At 39.5% G+C, this 20652-nt stretch overlaps 1 protein-coding gene across 1 annotated transcript in view; it reads left to right on the top strand.

Moving 5' to 3' along the window:
* The window catches only part of LOC110526153 (protein kinase C-binding protein NELL1), a 404819-nt gene that overhangs the window by 160230 nt on the left and 223937 nt on the right, over positions 1-20652 (top strand). Inside the window, exon 10 of the mRNA XM_021606800.2 lies at positions 8638-8711. Within this exon, the coding sequence (XP_021462475.2) occupies positions 8638-8711 (74 nt within the window). The remainder of the gene's footprint in view (positions 1-8637; positions 8712-20652) is intronic.

Genomic DNA, 20652 nt, shown 5'->3' on the forward strand with positions numbered 1-20652 from the left:
CAACAATTAAATGAAAGAGCTTGAATAATTTTAAAAAGAATAATGGGAAAATGTTCTACAATCCAGGTGTGTAAAGCTCCTACAGCCCTATCCCGACATCAGAATGTAAGCCTTTCCTACACACACCTTTCCTACTCACTTCTCAGTATTTGGTATACAGACTTACCTAATTAATTTGCGTAATGACCTCTGCAGGTGTGGCTAGCTTGCACTCTCTGAAAAAATGTCTTTCAACTGCTGAAAACCCTCCCACTTTTTGGCCAACAGATTTTCTCACAGCGTTTTTATTCAATAGGGTTTTCAGTACATTTATCTTAAGGCATCCCTTTAAATATGGTACAACTTTGATTAGAATTTTGGTGACAAAATGTTATTGGTCACATACACATGGTTATCTGATGTTATTGTGAGTGTAGCGAAATGCTTATGCTTCTAGATCTGACAGTGCAGCAGTATATAACAGGAAATGTCAAACAAGGCCACAACAAAACATAATATCTAACAAATTCCCCAAAAAGACCTAATACACACAATCTAGTAAAGGAATGGGATAAGTATATATATGTGTAAAATATATAGATGAGCAATGACAGAGCGGCTAGGCTGCAATAAATAGTAAATAATGGATAGTGAAGGATACAGTACACATAATATATATATATATAGTTAAGTTTACAAGAAGTTTACATACACCCTAGCCAAATACACTTAAACAGTTTTTCACAATTCCTGACATTTATTCCTAGTAAAAAATGCCTGTCTTAGGTCAGTTAGGATCACCACATTATTTTAAGAATGTGAAATGTCAGAATAATAGTAGAGAGAAATATTATTTTCAGCTTTTATTTATTTCATCACATTCCCAGTGGGTCAAAGGTTTACATACACTCAATTAGTATTTGGTAGAATTGCCTTTAAGTTGTTTAACTTGGGTCAAACGTGTCGGGTAGCCTTCCACAAGCTTCCCACAATAAGTTGGGTGAATTTTGGCCCATTCCTCCTGACAGAGCTGGTTTAACTGAGTCAGGTTTGTAAGACCTCCTTGCTCGCACACGCTTTTTCAGTTCTGCTCACAAAAAGTCTATGGGATTAAGGTCAGGGCTTCGTGATGGCCACTCCAATACCTTGACTTTGTTGTCCTTAATCCATTTTGCCACAACTTTGGAAGTATGCTTGAGGTCATAGTCTATCTGGAAGAACCATTTGCAACCAAGCTTTAACCTCCTGACTGATGTCTTGAGATGTTGCTTCAATATATCCACATAATTTTCCTTTCTCGTTATGCCATTTATTTTTTTAAGTGCGCCAGGCCCTCCTGCCGCAAAACACCCCCACAACATGATGCTGCCACCGCTGTGCTTCACGGTTGGGATGCTGTTCTTCGGCTTGCAAGCCTCCCCCTTTTTCCTCCAAACATAAAGATGGTCATTATGGCCAAACAGTTCTATTTTTGTTTCATCAGACCAGAGGACATTTCTCCAAAAAGTACAATCTTTGTCCCCATGTGCAGTTGCAAACCATAGTCTGCCTTTTTAATGGCGGTTTTGGAGCAGTGGCTTCTTCCTTGCTGAGCGGCCTTTCAGGTTATGTCGATGTAGGACTCGTTTTACTGTATTGAACAGGGCTAGAGGCTCTACGGTGAAATAAGGCAATAATCACGAACCAAAACAGCAATGGACAAGGCTTATTGACATTAGGGTGAGGCATGCGTAGCCGAGTGATCATAGGTGAGGAGTGAGGAGTTCGGCGGGCTGGAGACACTGTGATTCAGACAGCTAGCGGGACAGGGCATGCAAGCTAGCAGATGGGCCTTAGAGGGACATCGCAACAGAAGAAATCTGTTGTAGCCCCCTCGTGCTGTTATGTCGGCAGACTAGTCGTGATGGATCAGCAGGGCTCCATGTGGTAAAAGGGTCCAGGCCAATTGGCAAAATATGTATAGTGGCCAAAGAATTTGTCCGATGGGCTTCTTCAGCTAACAGTGTGATATGCTCTAGACAGCTAGCGGGCCGCGGATAGCAGGTTCGCAGATGGGTATTCAGGGACGTCGCGATGGAGGAGCCAGTTGAAAAAAAACCTTGTGTAGATTACATCGGTAGTCTAGTCGTGATGGAATCAGCCGGGCTCCGTCTCGGCAGTAGAAGGTGTCCAGGCCAATTGGCAAAATAGGTATTGTTTCCCAAGGAGTGGCTGATCAAGCCCAAGGAGCTATTAATTACACCATTCACAGTGCTTAAAGGGATATATTTTGTGTCTGCTATTTTTATTTTTAACCATCCATTGTCTCCTTTTTTTGAGCTCCCGAGTGGCGCAGCGGTTTAAGACTCTACAGACATCCTAGTTCAAATCCAGGCTGTATCACAACCGGCTGTGATTGGGAGACCCATAGAGTGGCGCACAATTGGCCCAGTGTTGTCTTTGTTCTAAACTGGCTTGCCTAGTTAAATAAAGGTTCACTTTTAAAAAATGACAAAAATTATAAATAAATAGCGAGACATTGGAAAACACCCCTTGTCTTTGTGATTGAAATTCACTGCTCGACTGAAAGACCTTGCAGATAATTGTATGTTATTATTGCACACAGAGTGAATCCATGGAACTTATTATATGACTTGTTAAGCACATTCTTACTTCTGATTTTTCTTTCATAATTATATTTTGACATACTGGTGGCCGGTGACACAAAATATAAATTTAATCCATTTTAAATTCAGGCTGTAAAACAGCACAATGTGGAAAACTCAAGCGGTATGAATACTTTCTGAAGGCACTGCACATAATTGTACCCAAGTTCATACATCAGATAGTACCTTTCTCCCTAAAGCTGGCTTTTAGAAAAGGTACATATGGCCTTTATAGTGAACCACCAACATGACAAAACCATGTGTTCCTTGAAGGTGGGATAATCATACCTCTAACAAAGGCCACATAAACTGGTAAACACTTCCTCTCACGGATGGCCTAAAACAGTCAACTGAAAATCTCGGCCCCACTAAGCCACGCCTCCAATATAATTTCCAGGTGTGCCTTGCTTTTTCGAGTGAATTGTAGAGTTACAACCTATGACTCTATTTGTTAGTGACAGAGACAAGGTTTTCAGTGCTGTGGCCTTCACCAAGTGTGTTCCTACGTGAATGTTACCATTAAAATTAAACTCTTTATGACTATATATACAGGGCATTCGGAAAGTATTCAGACCCTGTCCATCTTTCCACATTTTGGTACCCTTTGCGATGAGACTCGAAATTGAGCTCAGGTGCATGCTGTTTCCACTGATTATCATTGAGATGTTTCTACAACTTATTTGGAGTCCACCTATGGGAATATCAATTGATTGGAAATTATTTGGAAAGGCATATACCTTTCTATATAATATCCCACAGTTGACATTGCATGTCAGAGCGAAAACCAAGCCATGAGGTCGAAGAATTGTCCGTAGAGCTTTGAGACAGGATTGTGTCGAGACACAGATCTGGGGAAGGTACCAAAAAATGTCTGCAGCATTGAAGGTCGCCAAGAACACAGTGGCCTCCATCATTCTTAAATGGAAGAAGTTTGAAACCACCAAGACTCTTCCTAGAGCTGGCCGCCCAGCCAAACTGAGCAATCGAGGGAGAAGGGTCTTGATCATGGAGGTGTCCAAGAACCCGATGGTCACTCTGACAGAGTTCCAGAGTACTTCTGTGGAAATGGGAGAACCTTCCAGAAGGACAACCATCTCAACCAACCGGCCTGTTTTAGCATGCTGGGAAATATGATAATGATTATGGTACAGATTAGCCTTTCTAGGGTACCAGTAACAAAGCCATTAGTTCCTTTTATGTGGCAATAATTGATCAGTGTACCTTATGGTGGCTACACATATTTACCTTTTCTCAATACATTGCTTTTCTGATAAACAAAGGTTTGTACCCAGGGAAACAGGAATGTTCCTTACCTGTATGTTGAGAGTGAGTGTGATGATTGTACCCCAGGGAACAATATCGTACCTTTATTTCTAAGATTGCAGGGCTACTGTGATACTGAACACAATCAACTGGGTTAGTAGACACAAACTGCACAAACACTCTCTATTTATGTTCATTTGCTTAAGGGATATGCAGAAATGTCTCATCTCTTGCATTCTTAATGGGATGTTTATTTTCCCCCCAACTTCACTCACTCACATTTGCCTTTTTTTCCCTCCACAGAATTAAAAATGTAGGACATTTGAACCTCAAACACTTTTTTTTGTAGCCAGCTCTAAAGTATTTCAGTACCCTTTGCACTGTGAATTACCATGGAAAGACAGTGAATCATCTGAACAATAAATATAATCTGAATGTCACATATTCCTTACTAATTAGTATATCAGATAGGGTTACAAAATTCCAGTAACTTTCCCAGAATTCCCAGGTTTTCTGGGAATTAAAATTGTATTAACCTGAAAGCGTTGCTGTATCTAGGTTAAGATTGACACGTTTAATTAATTTGGTCTTTATCCAAATGACCAACCTCGTAAAATGTTTGTTTGGCAATTTAACTTCCTTGTTAAATCGAATGAGACAATAATATACAATCAGTTGAGATTGGTTGGATATTATTAAAGTGTAACCAGTTGTAACAAATGTGAGAAGACATTGGGCCTCACAATGGCTTTTTTTTCAAAATAATTATGGCAATTTTTCACCACAAGGGGTCACTTACCCATGAAAGTTGAAACTACACGGGTATTAAACTTTAATTAACCTGAAGGCATCACTTTATCTAAGTTAAAGTGGAAAAGTTTAAAATGTCTCATTTGTTGGAACAAATGAATGGTCTTTATCTAAATGATCAACCTGGTAAAAGGTTTGTTTGGTAATTGAACTTCCTTGTTAAATTAAATGAGACATCAATATCAAATCAGTTGAGATTGGCTGGATATCATAAGTGCAACTAGTTTTTACAAATGTGAGAAGATTATTTTTTTTACCACAAGGGGTCACTTGCCCCTGAAAGTTGAACTCACGAGGGATTTCAGCAGAGGCGGGACTTCCATCGCCCAAGACACAGGGTGTCGCCCTGAAAGCTGAAATCACACAGGAATCCTGTGAAGGCGGGATTTTACCGTAAACTAAGGAGAATGGCTGCTCTTTCTTTGTTAGCTTAGCATTGAATGCAGAACTAGCCATTATCCACAAGAATGTTACTTTCAAGAACAACCGGTCCCTTTCAATTCGGGAACAGGGTTTACTAACGATGTCTCATGTTCAACTTAATAGGTGTTTTTTCCAGTGATGTTACCGGAACACGTGATAACAAAGAAATACTTGCTGTGGTCTACTCACGCTCCTGAAACTCGAGAGACAGAGAGATTATTTTGCTTTGGCCAAACAAATATTCTTATATTTCCATCATAGGCTGGCCCGTATGTCCTAAACCTAGAAATGTAATACCGTAATTCACCCTACACTGATCCTTACTCGGTATGCAAGACCGGAGAGGAATATTTCTAGTATCTTGTTCAAATGGAAAAACACACACCCAACAACTAATCCAGCTACGGCTCTGATGGTGTATAACGTAATCTGATACACAATTCATATAGACTGAATTCAGCAGCAAGGCCTACTTTTGTCTTAGATTCCTTGTACGGGGGGCTCCAATATGTCGTGACTTTCATTAATGTGATGACTTATTTATTCAATCCACTAACTATGATTAATTCTAACCCGATGAAATTAATCATGTAACAATTAACGCATTAGGAATTTTGGGAATCACGGAAGAAGTTGTTTAACGAGTTACCATCTCCTGAATTAAACTCTAGAAGATATAAATGTATCGATAACAGTAACTTATTAATCATTACCTCATGTCAGTTCTCATTCTGAACAGTCGTGACCCTCTTGGATCTGCAAGAACCTCAATCTTTGCTGATTATTCAGTAATACACAAAATGATTTATTTATTTATTTATTAACCAACTAAATAATAACACAGAATACACATACACACTCACATGAGACAAACATCCCTTGTGGACTGACAAGATATGACGGCTTGTTACAACAAAAGGTTAGATGGAGAGGTGTTAAGAGAGAGAGAGACAGAGACTAAAGGACAAAGTGAATACTTATTGTACATTTTAAACTATGCTCCCAGTAACCATTTACTTTGCCCATGAACCATCGCCCATTTTGGGATAAGAAGTAATGCATATATTTACATGTGGATGTCTTTGTTCGTCGTCTGTCTCTGTTGAAACCAATCAATCCTTCTATGGGAGGGGGTCGACAGGTTTAAGGATCTGGTTGTCCACCAGAGGTCACAATGTCCTCCTTCTTAGTTGTCCTGGCTTGTTGTGAAGTGTTTTCAGAGCAGATACTCAGATGCTTGACTGAGATGGGATTCTCTCCTTCTTTCCTTGGGTAGATAGTCAAAGTCAAAGTTCCAAATCACTTTACATGCGTAGTTGCAGATTGGCATTGTTTCTGGTCTGGTAGGTGAGGTTATCTTCTTCACCTCGTGTTGAGACTAAGTTCTAACCATTTCCAACATGTAGCTAACGCTCCACGCTTTACAGGTGTAAATTAATTATTCAGGGATCTGCTCCCAACCTCTTTACACACCAGTAGCAATCCAGCAATGTTTTAGTCTGATGTGTTAAGTTTTAGCCAGTCCTTTTAAGCACTATTGTCAAAAAGGCGGTTCTATCACGCTGCCAAGCTCTCTGACCTAATTTGGGGCATGTCTAATCACTGTGCACAGTTTATATGAAAAACAATGATCTCATTAGAAAACTAAAATCACGTTAATATCTTAATAAAAATATTCTCTAGATTTTCTACAACATTTGGATGTAAACTTGACATATAGAATGTGTACTCTTTCCGAGTTACAGTATTTTCTTGATACCATTCTTAATGACATCACAAAATAATAAACAAATGTGATATGATTATTCTTTAGATCCCCACTGACCATAGCTTAACTTCTCTAGGATATGTGGGACGCTAGCGTCCCTCGCCAACAGCCAGTGAAATTGCAGGGTGCCAAATTCAAAACAACATAAATCTCATAATTAAAATTCCTCAAACATACAAGTATTATACACCATTTTAAAGAAACTTCTCATTAATCCAGCCACAGTGTCTGATTTCAAATAGGCTTCATGGCGAAAGCACACGTTGCGATTATGTTAGGTCAACGCCTAGCCACAGAAAAACATACAGCCATTTTCCAAAGAAGGAGAGGTGTCACAAAAGATAGAAATAGCATTAAAATGAATCACTAACCTTTGATGATCTTCACCGGATGGCACTCCCAGGACTCCATGTTAGACAATAAATGTTAGTTTTGTTCAATAAGTTCATCTTTATGTCCAAAAACCTGGCGCGTTATGTTCAGAAATGCATTGTCTCAAACAAACATTCGGTGAAAGTTCAGAGAGCCAATCAAATTACAGAAATACTCATCATAAACATTGATGAACTAAACACAAAATTAACAATAAACTTCTCCTTAATGCAACCACTGTGTCAGATTTCAAAAACATTTTACGGTAAAAGCACACCATGTGATTATGTTAGGTCAGCACCTTGTCACAGAAAAACATACAGCCATTTTTCAACCAAGGAGAGGTGTCACAAAACTCAGAAATAGCATTATAAATATTCACTTACCTTTGATTATATTCATTGGAATGCACTCCCAGGAATCCCAGTTCCACAATAAATGTTTTTTTTGTTCGATAAAGTCCATAATTTATGTCCAAATACCTCCTTTTCGTTCACAGGCACTTAGTTCAGACGAGAAGTCAAAACAGTTCCATTACAGTTCGTAGAATCATGTCAAACGATGAATATAATCAATCTTTAGGATGTTTTTATCATACATCTTCAATAATATTCCAACCGGACAATTCCTTTGTCTTTAGAAATGAAAAGGAACGGAGCTCGCTCTCACGGCCGCTCGTGACTTAGCTCATGGCATTCTGCCAGACCCCAGCTCTTATTCGCTCCCCATTCACAGTAGAAGCCTGAAACAATGTTCTAAAGACTGTTGACATCTAGTGGAAGCCTTAGGAAGTGCAATATGACCCCATAGACACTGTATATTGGATAGGCAATCAATTGAAAACCTACAAACCTACAAACATCAGTTTTCCCACTTCCTGGTTGGATGTTTTCTCAGGTTTTTGCCTGCCATATGAGTTCTGTTATACTCACAGACATCATTCAAACAGTTTTCAAAACTTCAGAGTGTTTTCTATCCAGATATACTAATAATATGCATATATTAACAACTGGGACTGAGTAGAGTGTTTTCTATCCAAATCTACTAATTATATGCATATTCTAGCTTTTGGGCCTGAGTAGCAGGCAGTTTACTCTGGGCACTGGGTACTCTGCCCCCCAGTCCCAAAGAAGTTAACATTCATATCTTAATATATTTTTGGACGTTATAGTTTGTGGCAAAAGTCTTCTGTAGACAAAGGCACATTCCTTCACCAATACTGAGAGCAAGAGGGAGATTCCCCTGATGCCTAATTTATGACAGTGTTAAGGTGTCAAAACTGCCCCCCCCCCCCCCCCAGGAGAGTCATGACATACCATAATACAGTATATACTCACATATCACTAATGATAATGTACTTTTCCTTTGTCCCCACAGCAAAATGCACCTACATGGCCCAGACTTTGTCAGAGGGCCAGCGTCTGCTAACGAAGAGGTGCACAGAATGCAAGGTAACAACAGATCCGTCCCTCCCTGACTAAGAGCATTAGGGTCGTCACAATATCATTATTGTGATACTCAGAACTATTGTGAAGTATCGTGATACCCAGAAGTATCTTGAAGAATCATGATAGTCATGGCAAGGAAACAAAACATGAAGCAGACTTCATTTATTGAGGAAAACGGTCCTAATGTTGGAAACAAAAACACAAACAACAATACAAGTAACCCATAGTCACATTTGTATATATTCAAAGCTGTTACACACAAAATATTTACATGAAGCAGGTTTTCAAAGAGTTGAGTGTGCTTCATGTTTTCCTTCTTGCCATGAAAAATTGAGTATCATATTATTGTGATACTAGTATCGTGACAAGAAAGTTGTACAACTCAGTTCTGTAGATTGATTTCTGTGTTATTTAGTTATCCAACTGAATGTATTAGTTCTCAGAGCGCAGACACAATCTGTTCAATCTTTCTGTTTTTATTTCTCAGCCATGGGTGAGATATGAGGGTAATTGGGAGTAATTTATGAACATAGAAACAAAGGGCTGTTTGAATTGACTTAGGGGTAAATCTAAGGAGCAGGGCTGACTCCCAATACGATCCCTCTATAGGATCCTATGGGCCCTGGTCAAAAGTAGTGAACTATTGGGAATACATTGCCATTTGGGTCGCATATTACATTTAAGGTGCAGGCAGCACAGAGGCCGTGTTGCATTGTGGTAGACTATAATTAAAGTCATTATTCCGCTGAGGGAAAAAGAACCCTCTTCTCTATGTGCTGCCATTTATCTTAAAAGGCACTTTTAAGAGGGAAAGTGTGTTTTACTGGTGTAATTGGTTACAAAGAGACGAGCCAGGCAGACAGGCAAAGGGTTTTAAGGCCCCCTTTAGACTTTAGAGTGGTATTCAGTGCTCTGTAGGTAGCTTTCCTTCAGACAGAGATTACAGTCTCATTCATCTGCCACCATGGTTGTTAAAGTGGAGAACTGCCCAGTTCAATGACATACAGTACCAGTCAAAAGTGTGGACACACCTACTCATTCAAGGGTTTTTCTTTATTTGTACTATTTTCTACATTGTAGAATAATAGTGAAGACATCAAAACTATGAAATATAACATATAGAATCATGTAGTAACCAAAAAAGTGCCAAGCAAATCTCTTCAAAGTAGCCACACTTTGCCTTGATGACAGCTTTGCACACTCTTGGCATTGTCTCAACCAGATTAATGAGGAATGCTTTTCCAAAAGTCTCGAAGGAGTTCCCACATATGTTTAGTACTTGTTGGCTGCTTTTTCTTCACTCTGCGGTCCAACTCATCCCAAACCATCTAAATTGTGGAGGCCTGGTCATCTGATGCAGCACTCCATCACTCTCCTTCTTGGTCAAATAGCCCTTACACTGCCTGGAGGTATGTTTTGAGTCATTGTCTTGTTGAAAAACAAATGATTGTCCTGCTAAGCTCAAACCAGAAGGGATGGCGTATCGCTGCAGAATGCTGTGGTAGCCATGCTGGTTAAGTGTGCCTTGAATTCTAAATAAATCATAGACAGTGTCACCATCAAAGCAACCCCAAACTATCACACCTCCTCCTCAAGTGCTTCATGGTGGGAACCAAACATGCAGAGATCATCTGTTTATCTACTCTGTGTCTCACAAAGACGCGCCGAACCAAAAATCTCAAATTTCTCTAATGTCCATTGCTCGTGTTTCTTGGCTCAAGCAAGTCTCTTCTTCTTATTGGTATTGTCATGACTTGCCCTGTTTGGGTGAGGATCATAGGCACCAGATCCACTCTCCCTCTCCCCCACCAGTTTTATGACCGGTTGTAAATATTGTGTAGAAACTTTGCGCTTGGTAGTATTGAGGGGAAATAAACCCTTTTGTTACAAGGAGATTCCTCTCGCCAAAATGGTAACATCAAAAGGTTGAATAATTAAACAATATTTCTGTATTCCAAACAGTTGGAATGGTCCATGGATACTTAAAAAACAATCCTGTCGAATTCATTACTAATTAGTGATGTAACTAAGGACAGTAGAACAACATAACTGTATCTCTGAATGTGTATATTTGCCAGTGATAAGATTCACATCCAAATGTTGGGGAACTGATATGATTAAACAATGAACTATTTGTGAGAATATGTAATGTGATGTTGGCCTTCTAAATTAAATCTATATTTTTCATATAAAGTCTTAACCAAGTCAGTGGCCATGCCCACGTGAGCACAGACATTAAGACAAAGGGAGGGAACTCCCCCTTTCCCCGAGTTCTTAATTAGGACTCGTGACAACATTTATATAGACCAGAGGACGCACGAATAGTTAAGAAATCTACAAAACTAAAGGCCAGAAAACATGGAGCTGTGGCTACTTGTTGGAATGGTTGGCAATTTAAATATAGACCAAACAGCGTGAAGCGGTGGCTACATGGCTGAGAAATGGTTTAAAACTAAAGACCAAGCAGGGTGACGGTGTGAACTGGGCGTAATGAATGATTAAGAAACTTTGAAACAATCTGAAACTTTCTCGAGTGAAGAGGAAGACTACACAGGAAAATTCAGTCTGCAGCTGTTTAAGTACTTTAGTCTGGTAACCTCGACCGAGAACCACAGGGTGGTACTCTGAAGGATCCATTCTAAAGAACATTTGCCTAGCAAATGACCATTCATTTGACGTGTCATTCAGCTACAACTACGAAATACTTTGATCTCTGGTGGACAAACCAGAGACTTTCTGTCAAATTACTCCCCAGACCGATCGAGTGTATTCAACAGAGAGACAGCAAAGACATACACACACGTAAATATGCACATTGCAATTTTTTCAAATGAGTGGCCATTCATGTGCAAAGTATTGCCACGTTCATTGAAATGATTGGAACAAGGCGCATCGTGCGTAGAGTTCCACATATTTTAATAAATCGAAACTCACCAAACAAAACAATAAAGCACAAACGAAACGTGAAGCTAACAGTGCTACAACTAAACATAGTCAAGATCCCACAAATCACAAATGAGGAAATGGCTGCCTAAATATGATCCCCAATCAGAGACAACGATAAACAGCTGTCTCTGATTGGGAACCATTCCAGGCCAACATAGACAAACAAATCACCTAGATGACCCACCCTAGTCACTATCACACCCCAACTAACATAGAGAATAAACAGCTTTCTATGGTCAGGGTGTGACAAGTATTCACATTTCCATGAGCATAGTTATCAGCTGTATGTATGTAGTGGGTCCATTCTGTCTTTTCCGCTCTTTATCTGTCTCCACCCCTTTTCATTGTCTACCAAGCCGTCATATCGAGTTTAGTCCACAAGGGATTTGAATCGCATTGTGTTAGTACCAAATAACTATATTGTTTGTGTAATTCTGTGTGATTATTTAGTTACCTAGTAAATAAATAATTAAGCCAATTTGTGTATCGCTGATTCATCTCTTATGCTAGGGTTTGTGCAGACATCCAAGGATTTTGCAACACTCAGAATGAGACTGGTAGAATATAATTAATTAATGACTGATTGATGACTGAAATGTAAGATATATTTCTATCTATAGAGTTCATTCAGAAAACGGTAACTCATGAACCTTTTCACATGTACCAATCATTCTACAGTTGTACCTGTAGCGTACGATCAAACCGGTGTGATTAGAACACGTATTTAGAACGTCCAGTTTCGAATGACGCAACAATCAGCATTTGAGCTGGCCTGACTGTTTTTTCAGAAACATTTTGCACAAACACAGGCCTTACAAAGTTATGTCCAGAATGTGAGCAGTTTATTTTTGCATGCAATGTTTAGACATTCACAAATAACACAATCATCCAAACAGGAAAAATGTGGGCTACATTTGTCCTAGCACTAACGGAGGAAAGATTGACATAACACAAGCGGTCATATTTTTATAACTCTCGGCTGACAGAAACTACAATATGAATTAGCTAATAGCAATTACTATTTTTAATAATTCATATCACGGGTGAGCTCACCATTGATCGAAATAATTGAGTAAAACACTTTCTAGAAATCGAAAGTAGTTTGTGCACGCCGCCATGTTTGTTTTGTCACATCATCCAAAGATAATAAGAGGAGAAAATATGAGTTCGGTCTGTTTATAGTATTCAAGTTGAAAGGGTTGTGTCGTCTACGATCATCCACTTCCCTTCATTCACTTCCGGAAGATGAGTGAACCATTCCTTCACCTCATTATAACATATTTGGTCTGGCAGATTATGTGACACCCAGAATGCATTATATAATGTCAACAAACATGGCGTCACACATACAGTGACTTGCAAAACTGTTCATCCCCCTTGGTGTTTTTCCTATTTTGTTGCGTTACAACCTGTAATTGGATTTCATGCAATGGACATACACAAAATACTTCAAATTGGTGAAGGGAAATTTAAAAAATCACACAAAAAAACACCTGAAAAGTGGTGTGTGCATGTGTATTCACCCCCTTTGCTATGAAGCCCCTAAATAAGATCTTGTGCAACCAATTACCTTCAGAAGTCACATAATTAGTGCAAGTCCACCTGTGTGCAATTTAAGTGTCACATGATCTCAGTATATATACACCTGTTCTGAAAGGCCCCAGAGTCTGCAACACCACTAAGCAAGGGGCAACACCAAGCAAGCGGCACCATGAAGACCAAGGAGCTCTTCAAACAGGTCAGGGACAAAGTTGTGGAGAAGTACAGATCAGGGTTGAGTTATAAAAAAATATCAGAAACTTTGAACATCCCACGGAAGACCATTAAATTCGTAATTAAAAAATGGAAAGAAAATGACACCACAACAAAGCTGCCAAGAGAGGGCCACCCACCAAAACTCACGGACCAAGTAAGGAGGGCATTAATCAGAGAAGCAACAAAGAGACCAAAGATAAGGCTGAAGAAACTGCAAAGCTCCACAGCAGGGATTGGACTATCTGTCCGTAGGACCACTTTAAGCCGTACACTCCACACAGCAGGCTTTATGGAAGAGTGGTCACAAAAAGGCATATGGGAGACTCCCCAAACATATGGAAGAAGGTACTAAAGATGAGACTAAAGTTTAGCTTTTTGGCCCTCAAGGAAAACGCTATGTCTGGCACAAACCCAACACCTCTCATCACAATGTTTTTCATCAGCGGGGACTGGAAAACTGGTCAGAATTGAAGGAATGAGGGATGGCGCTAAATACAGTGAAATTATTGATGGAAACCTGTTGTAGTCTGCCAGAGATTTGAGACTGGGACAGGGGTTCACCTTCCAGCAGGACAATGACCCTAAGCATACTTCTAAAGCAACACTCGTGTTTTAAGAAGAAAACATTTAAATGTCTTGGAATGGCCTGGTCAAAGCCAAGACTTCAATCCAATTGAGAATCTGTGGTATGACTTAAAGATTGCAGTACACCAGCGGAACCCATCCTACTTGAAGGAGCTGGAGCAGGTTTGCCTTAAAGAATGGACAAAACTCTCAGTTTTTAGATGTGCCAAGCTTATAGAGACATACCCCAAAAGACTTGCAGCTGTAATTGCTGCAGAATTTGGTTCTACAAACTGTTGACATTGGGGGGTGAATAGTTATGCACGCTCAAGATTTCTGTTTAAATATATATATATTTTCAATTTTCAAAATGGTAGGCATGTTGTGTAAATCAAATGATACAACCCCCCAAAAAATCTGTTTTAATTCCAGGTTGTAAGGCAACAAAATAGGAAAAATGCCAATGGGGTGAAGACTTTCCCAAGCCACTGCAGCTGGCAAATAGCTTAGCTCATTATAATCAATACAGCCTTCAAAAAAGTATTTTACACACATCATAGGTGTCCATTACAATATATGCAATAATCGTAATGCATTATTTTCACCAGTCATTGAAAACGTGAATAAAACTGTAAACAACATTATACTCCAAACATACATGAACTCAGCAACAACAACAAAAAAACGTCCTCTGAATGTCAACTGCGTTTATTTTCAGCAAACTTAACATGTGTAAATATTTGTATTAACATAAACAACTGAGGCATAAACTGAACAAGTTCCACAGACATGTGACTAACAGAAATGGAATCCCTGAACAAAAGGGGGTCAAAAGTAACAGTCAGTATCTGGTGTGTCCATTAAGTGCTGCAGTGCATCTCCTCCTCATGCCTCCTTGCAGCATGCCTAGGGCATGTTCACGCAGATGAGCAGGGACCCTGGGCATCTTTCTTTTGGTGTTTTTCAGAGTCAGTTGAAAGGCCTCTTTAGTGTCCTAAGTTTTCTTAACTTTGACCTTAATTGCTTACCTTCTGTAAACTGTTAGTGTCTTAACGACCGTTCCATATGTGAATGCTCATTAATTGTTTGTGGTTCATTGAACAAGCAAAATACCAGTACACAGTGAAGAGGCTGGGATGCTGGCCTTCTAGGCAGAGTTGCAAAGAAAAAATGATATGTCAGACTGGCCATCAAGAAAAGCGTAAGATGGGCAAAATAACACATTCAATGGACAGAGGAGCTCTGTCTACAAGGCCAGCATCCCGGCGTCGCCTCTTCACTGTAGACGTTGAGACTGGTTTTTTTTGTGGGTACTATTTAATGAAGCTATCAGTTGAGGACTTATGAGGCATCTGTATCTCAAACTAGACACTCTAATGTACTTGTCCTCTTGCTCAGTTGTGCACCGGGGCCTCCCACTCCTCTTTCTATTCTGGTTAGAGCCAGTTTGTCCTGTTCTGTGAAGGGAGTAGTACACAGCATTGAACAAGATCTTTAGTTTCTTGGAAATGTCTTACATGGAATTGCCTTCATTTCCCAGAACAAGAATAGGCTGACAAGTTTCAGAAGAAAGGTCTTTGTTTCTGGCCATTTTGAGCCTGTAATCGAACCCACAACTGCAGATACTCAACTAGTCTAAAAAAAGGCCAGTTTTAGTAAACAAAACAGTTTTCAGCTGTCCTAACATAATTGCAAAAGGGTTTCTAATAATCAATTAGCCTTTTAAAATAATAAACTCGGATTAGCTAACACTGTGCCATTGGAACACAGGAGTGATGGATGCTGATAGTGGGCCGCTATACGCCTATGTAGATTTTCCATTAAAACAAAATCTGCCGTTTCCAGCTACAATAGTCATTTACAACATTAACAATGTCTCCAATGTATTTCTGATCAAGTCAATGTTATTTTAATGGACAAAAAATGTGCTTTTCTTTTAAAAACAAGGACATTTCTAAGTAACCCCAAACTTTTGAACGGTAGTGTATGTATGTACATATAAACACAGCAAAAAAATAAATGCCCCTTTTTCAGGACCCTGTCTTTCAAAGATAATTCGTACAAATCCAAATAACTTCACAGATCTTCATTGTAAAGGGTTTAACTGTCTTGCGTAATAATCACGTTTTGGAACACAGAGTGCATTCTGACAGCACGTGCATAAAACAACTCCCGCTGGGGGCGACCATTAGAAATATTTGGAGCTCACGTGTGAAAAGGTTAATCATGGTGCCCCAAAATTACTGATGAGTTAGTTGTTACATGAGTAATTTAATTATCGTAGTAATTTAACATACAGTGCCTTGCGAAAGTATTCGGCCCCCTTGAACTTTGCGACCTTTTGCCACATTTCAGGCTTCAAACATAAAGATATAAAACTGTATTTTTTTGTGAAGAATCAACAACAAGTGGGACACAATCATGAAGTGGAACGACATTTATTGGATATTTCAAACTTTTTTAACAAATCAAAAACTGAAAAATTGGGCGTGCAAAATTATTCAGCCCCTTTACTTTCAGTGCAGCAAACTCTCTCCAGAAGTTCAGTGAGGATCTCTGAATGATCCAATGTTGACCTAAAAGACTAATGATGATAAATACAATCCACCTGTGTGTAATCAAGTCTCCGTATAAATGCAGCTGCACTGTGATAGTCTCAGAGGTCCGTTAAAAGCGCAGAGAGCATCATGAAGAACAAGGAACACACCAGGCATGTCCGAGATACTGTTGTGAAGAAGTTTAAAGCCGGATTTGGATACAAAAATATTTCCCAAGCTTTAAACATCCCAAGGAGCACTGTGCAAGCGATAATATTGAAATGGAAGGAGTATCAGACCACTGCAAATCTACCAAGACCTGGCCGTCCCTCTAAACTTTCAGCTCATACAAGGAGAAGACTGATCAGAGATGCAGCCAAGAGGCCCATGATCACTCTGGATGAACTGCAGAGATCTACAGCTGAGGTGGGAGACTCTGTCCATAGGACAACAATCAGTCGTATATTGCACAAATCTGGCCTTTATGGAAGAGTGGCAAGAAGAAAGCCATTTCTTAAAGATATCCATAAAAAGTATTGTTTAAAGTTTGCCACAAGCCACCTGGGAGACACACCAAACATGTGGAAGAAGGTGCTCTGGTCAGATGAAACCAAAATTGAACTTTTTGGCAACAATGCAAAATGTTATGTTTGGCGTAAAAGCAACACAGCTCATCACCCTGAACACACTATCCCCACTGTCAAACATGGTGGTGGCAGCATCATGGTTTGGGCCTGCTTTTCTTCAGCAGGGACAGGGAAGATGGTTAAAATTGATGGGAAGCTGGATGGAGCCAAATACAGGACCATTCTGGAAGAAAATCTGATGGAGTCTGCAAAAGACCTGAGACTGGGACGGAGATTTGTCTTCCAACAAGACAATGAATCAAAACATAAAGCAAAATCTACAATGGAATGGTTCAAAAATAAACATATCCAGGTGTTAGAATGGCCAAGTCAAAGTCCAGACCTGAATCCAATCGAGAATCTGTGGAAAGAACTGAAAACTGCTGTTCACAAATGCTCTCCATCCAACCTCACTGAGCTCGAGCTGTTTTGCAAGGAGGAATGGGAAAATATTTCAGTCTCTCGATGTGCAAAACTGATAGAGACATACCCCAAGCGACTTACAGCTGTAATCACAGCAAAAGGTGGCGCTACAAAGTATTAACTTAAGGGGGCTGAATAATTTTGCACGGCCAATTTTTCAGTTTTTGATTTGTTAAAAAGTTTGAAATATCCAATAAATGTCGTTCCACTTCATGATTGTGTCCCACTTATTGTTGATTCTTCACAAATAAATACAGTTTTATATCTTTATGTTTGAAGCCTGAAATGTGGCAAAAGGTCGCAAAGTTCAAGGGGGCCGAATACTTTCGCAAGGCACTGTAGTTAATCGATTTGATAAAATAATTGTCATCACATTAATGATAGCCAAAGACATGACAGTGTCCTTTTAGTAGGGGCTTCTTTTCAGCAATTCAACCATGAAGCCCTGATTCATGCAGTCTCCTCTGAACAATTGATGTTGAGATGTGTCCGTTACTTGAACTCTGTGAAGCATTATTTGGGCTGAAATCTGAGGTGCAGTTAACACTAATGAACTTATCCTCTTCAGCAGAGGTAACTCTGGGTCTTCCCTTCCTGTGGCGATCCTCATGAGAGCCAGTGTCATTATAGCGCTTGATGGTTTTTGCGACCGCACTGCACAAAGTTCTTGAAATGTTCCGGATTGACTGACCTTCATGTCTTAAAGTAATGATGGACTGTTGTTTCTCTTCTTGCCATAATATGGACTTGGTCTTTTACCAAATAGGGCAATCTTCTGTATACCACCTCTACCTTTTCACAACACAACTGATTGGCTCAAACACATTAGGAAGGAAAGAAATTCCACAAATGAACTTTATCAAGAAACACCATGTTAATTTAAATGTTTTCCAGGTGACTTCCTCATTAAGCTGGTTGAGAGAATGCCAAGAGTGTGCAAAGCTGTCATCAAGGCAAAGGGTGTCTACTTTGAAGAATCAAAAATATAAAATAGATTTTGATTTGTTTAACACTTTTTTTGGTCACTACATATGTCTTCACTATTATTCTACAATGTAGAAAATAGCACAAATAAAGGAAAATCCTTGAATGAGTAGGTCCCAACTTTTGACTGGTACTGGAGGTGTACATAATTCCTTTAATCAAATTACAGAAAACAGAGAGTTTAAACGGGAAATTAGGACATTACATTTAAAAAGTTCCTTAAGTTAGCTGAAGCTTGTAGTGGCTGTATAACCTTTTATATCAGCGGGCTAAATCTGGGTTCCACAGAGTGTTTCTTGGTAGTCTTAAACAAATCTACTTTGCATCAAAAGTATACACCTCACACACATGGTTACAGACTTAAGAAAATAGACACCTGTACTATGTCAAATATAGATTTGAAATGTATTACATTTTGTGTTTGCATCCCATTATTACACTTAATATACAGTTGAAGTTTACATACACTTAGGCTGGAGTCATTAAAACTATTTTTTCAACCACTCCACAATGTCTTGTTAGAAAACTATAGTTTTGGCAAGTCGGTTAGGACATCTACTTTGTGCATGACACAAGTAACTGTTCCAACAATTGTTTACAGACGGATTATTTCACTTATAATTCACTGTATCACAATTCCAGTGGGTCAGAAGTTTACATACACTAAGTTGACCGTGCCTTTAAACAGCTTGGAAAGTTCCAGAAAATTATGTCATGGCTTTAGACGCTTCTGATAGGCTAATTGACATAATTTGAGTCAATTGGAGGTGTACCTGTGGATGTATTTCAAGGCCTACCTTAAAACTCAAAACCTCTTTGATTGACATCATGAGAAAATCATAAGAAATCAGCCAAGACCTCCAGGAGTCTGGTTCATCCTTGGGAGCAATTTCCAAACGTCTGAAGGTACCACGTTCATCTGTACAAACAATAGTATGCAAGTATAAACACCATGGGACCACGCAGCCGTCATACCACTCAGGAAGGAGACACGTTCTAGGAGACGCGTTCTAGGAGACACGTTCTGTCTCCTAGAGATGAACGTGCTTTGGTGCGAAAAGTGCAAATCAATCCCAGAACAACAGCAAAGGACCTTGTGACGATGCTTGAGGAAAGTATCTATATCCACAGTAAAACGAGTTCTATATTGACATAACCTGAAAGGCCGCTAGGCAAGGAAGAAGCCACTACTCCAAAACCGCCGTAAAAAAAGCCAGACTACGGTTTGCAGATGGGGACAAAGATCATGGAAAATGTTGTGGATATATTGATGCAAGATCTCAAGACATCAGAAGTTAAAGCTTGGTCGCAAATGGGTCTCCAAATGGACAATGACTCCAAGCATACTTCCAAGGTTGTGGCAAAATGGCTTAAGGACAACAAAGTCAAGGTATTGGAGTGGTATTGGAGTGGCCATCACAAGCCCTGACCTCAAACCTATAGAAAATGTAACATTTGACCTAAGTTAAACAATTTAAAGGCAATGATACCAAATACTAATTGAGTGTATGTAAACTTCTGACCCACTGGGAATGTGATGAAAGAAATTAAAGCTGAAAAATCATTCTCTCTACTATTATTCTGACATTTCACATCCTTAAAATAAAGTGGTGATCCTTACTGACCTAAGATAGGGAATTTTTACTAAAATTAAATGTCAGGAATTGTGAAAAACTGTGTATTTGGCTATGGTGTATGTAAACTTCCGACTTCAACTGTACATCTCAGAAGACTGAAATATAACAAAACCGTTTGACAAAGAAACACTGCATTTTCGGCAGCTTCCATCTTTGTGACACAGTTTGTGGAAGGCCCTTTCCTGTTTCAACATGACGATGCCCCCTGTACACAATGTGAGGTCCATAGAGAAATGTTTGTTGGGATTGGTGTGGAAGAACTTGACCGGCCTGCACAGAGCTCTGACCTCAACCCCATTGAACACCTTTTGGATGAATTGGAACTCCGAATGCGAGCCAGGACAATCGCTCACATCATGTAACTCAGTCAAGCAGTAAAATCAGTACAGCACAGACTGTGATGAGACAAACACACACAGGCACACACACTGCATTCTCAAACACATGCTACCACACATGCACATACATTTTA

Source organism: Oncorhynchus mykiss, chromosome 6, assembly GCF_013265735.2.
Source record: "Oncorhynchus mykiss isolate Arlee chromosome 6, USDA_OmykA_1.1, whole genome shotgun sequence".
In the NCBI taxonomy this organism is placed as follows: domain Eukaryota; kingdom Metazoa; phylum Chordata; class Actinopteri; order Salmoniformes; family Salmonidae; genus Oncorhynchus; species Oncorhynchus mykiss.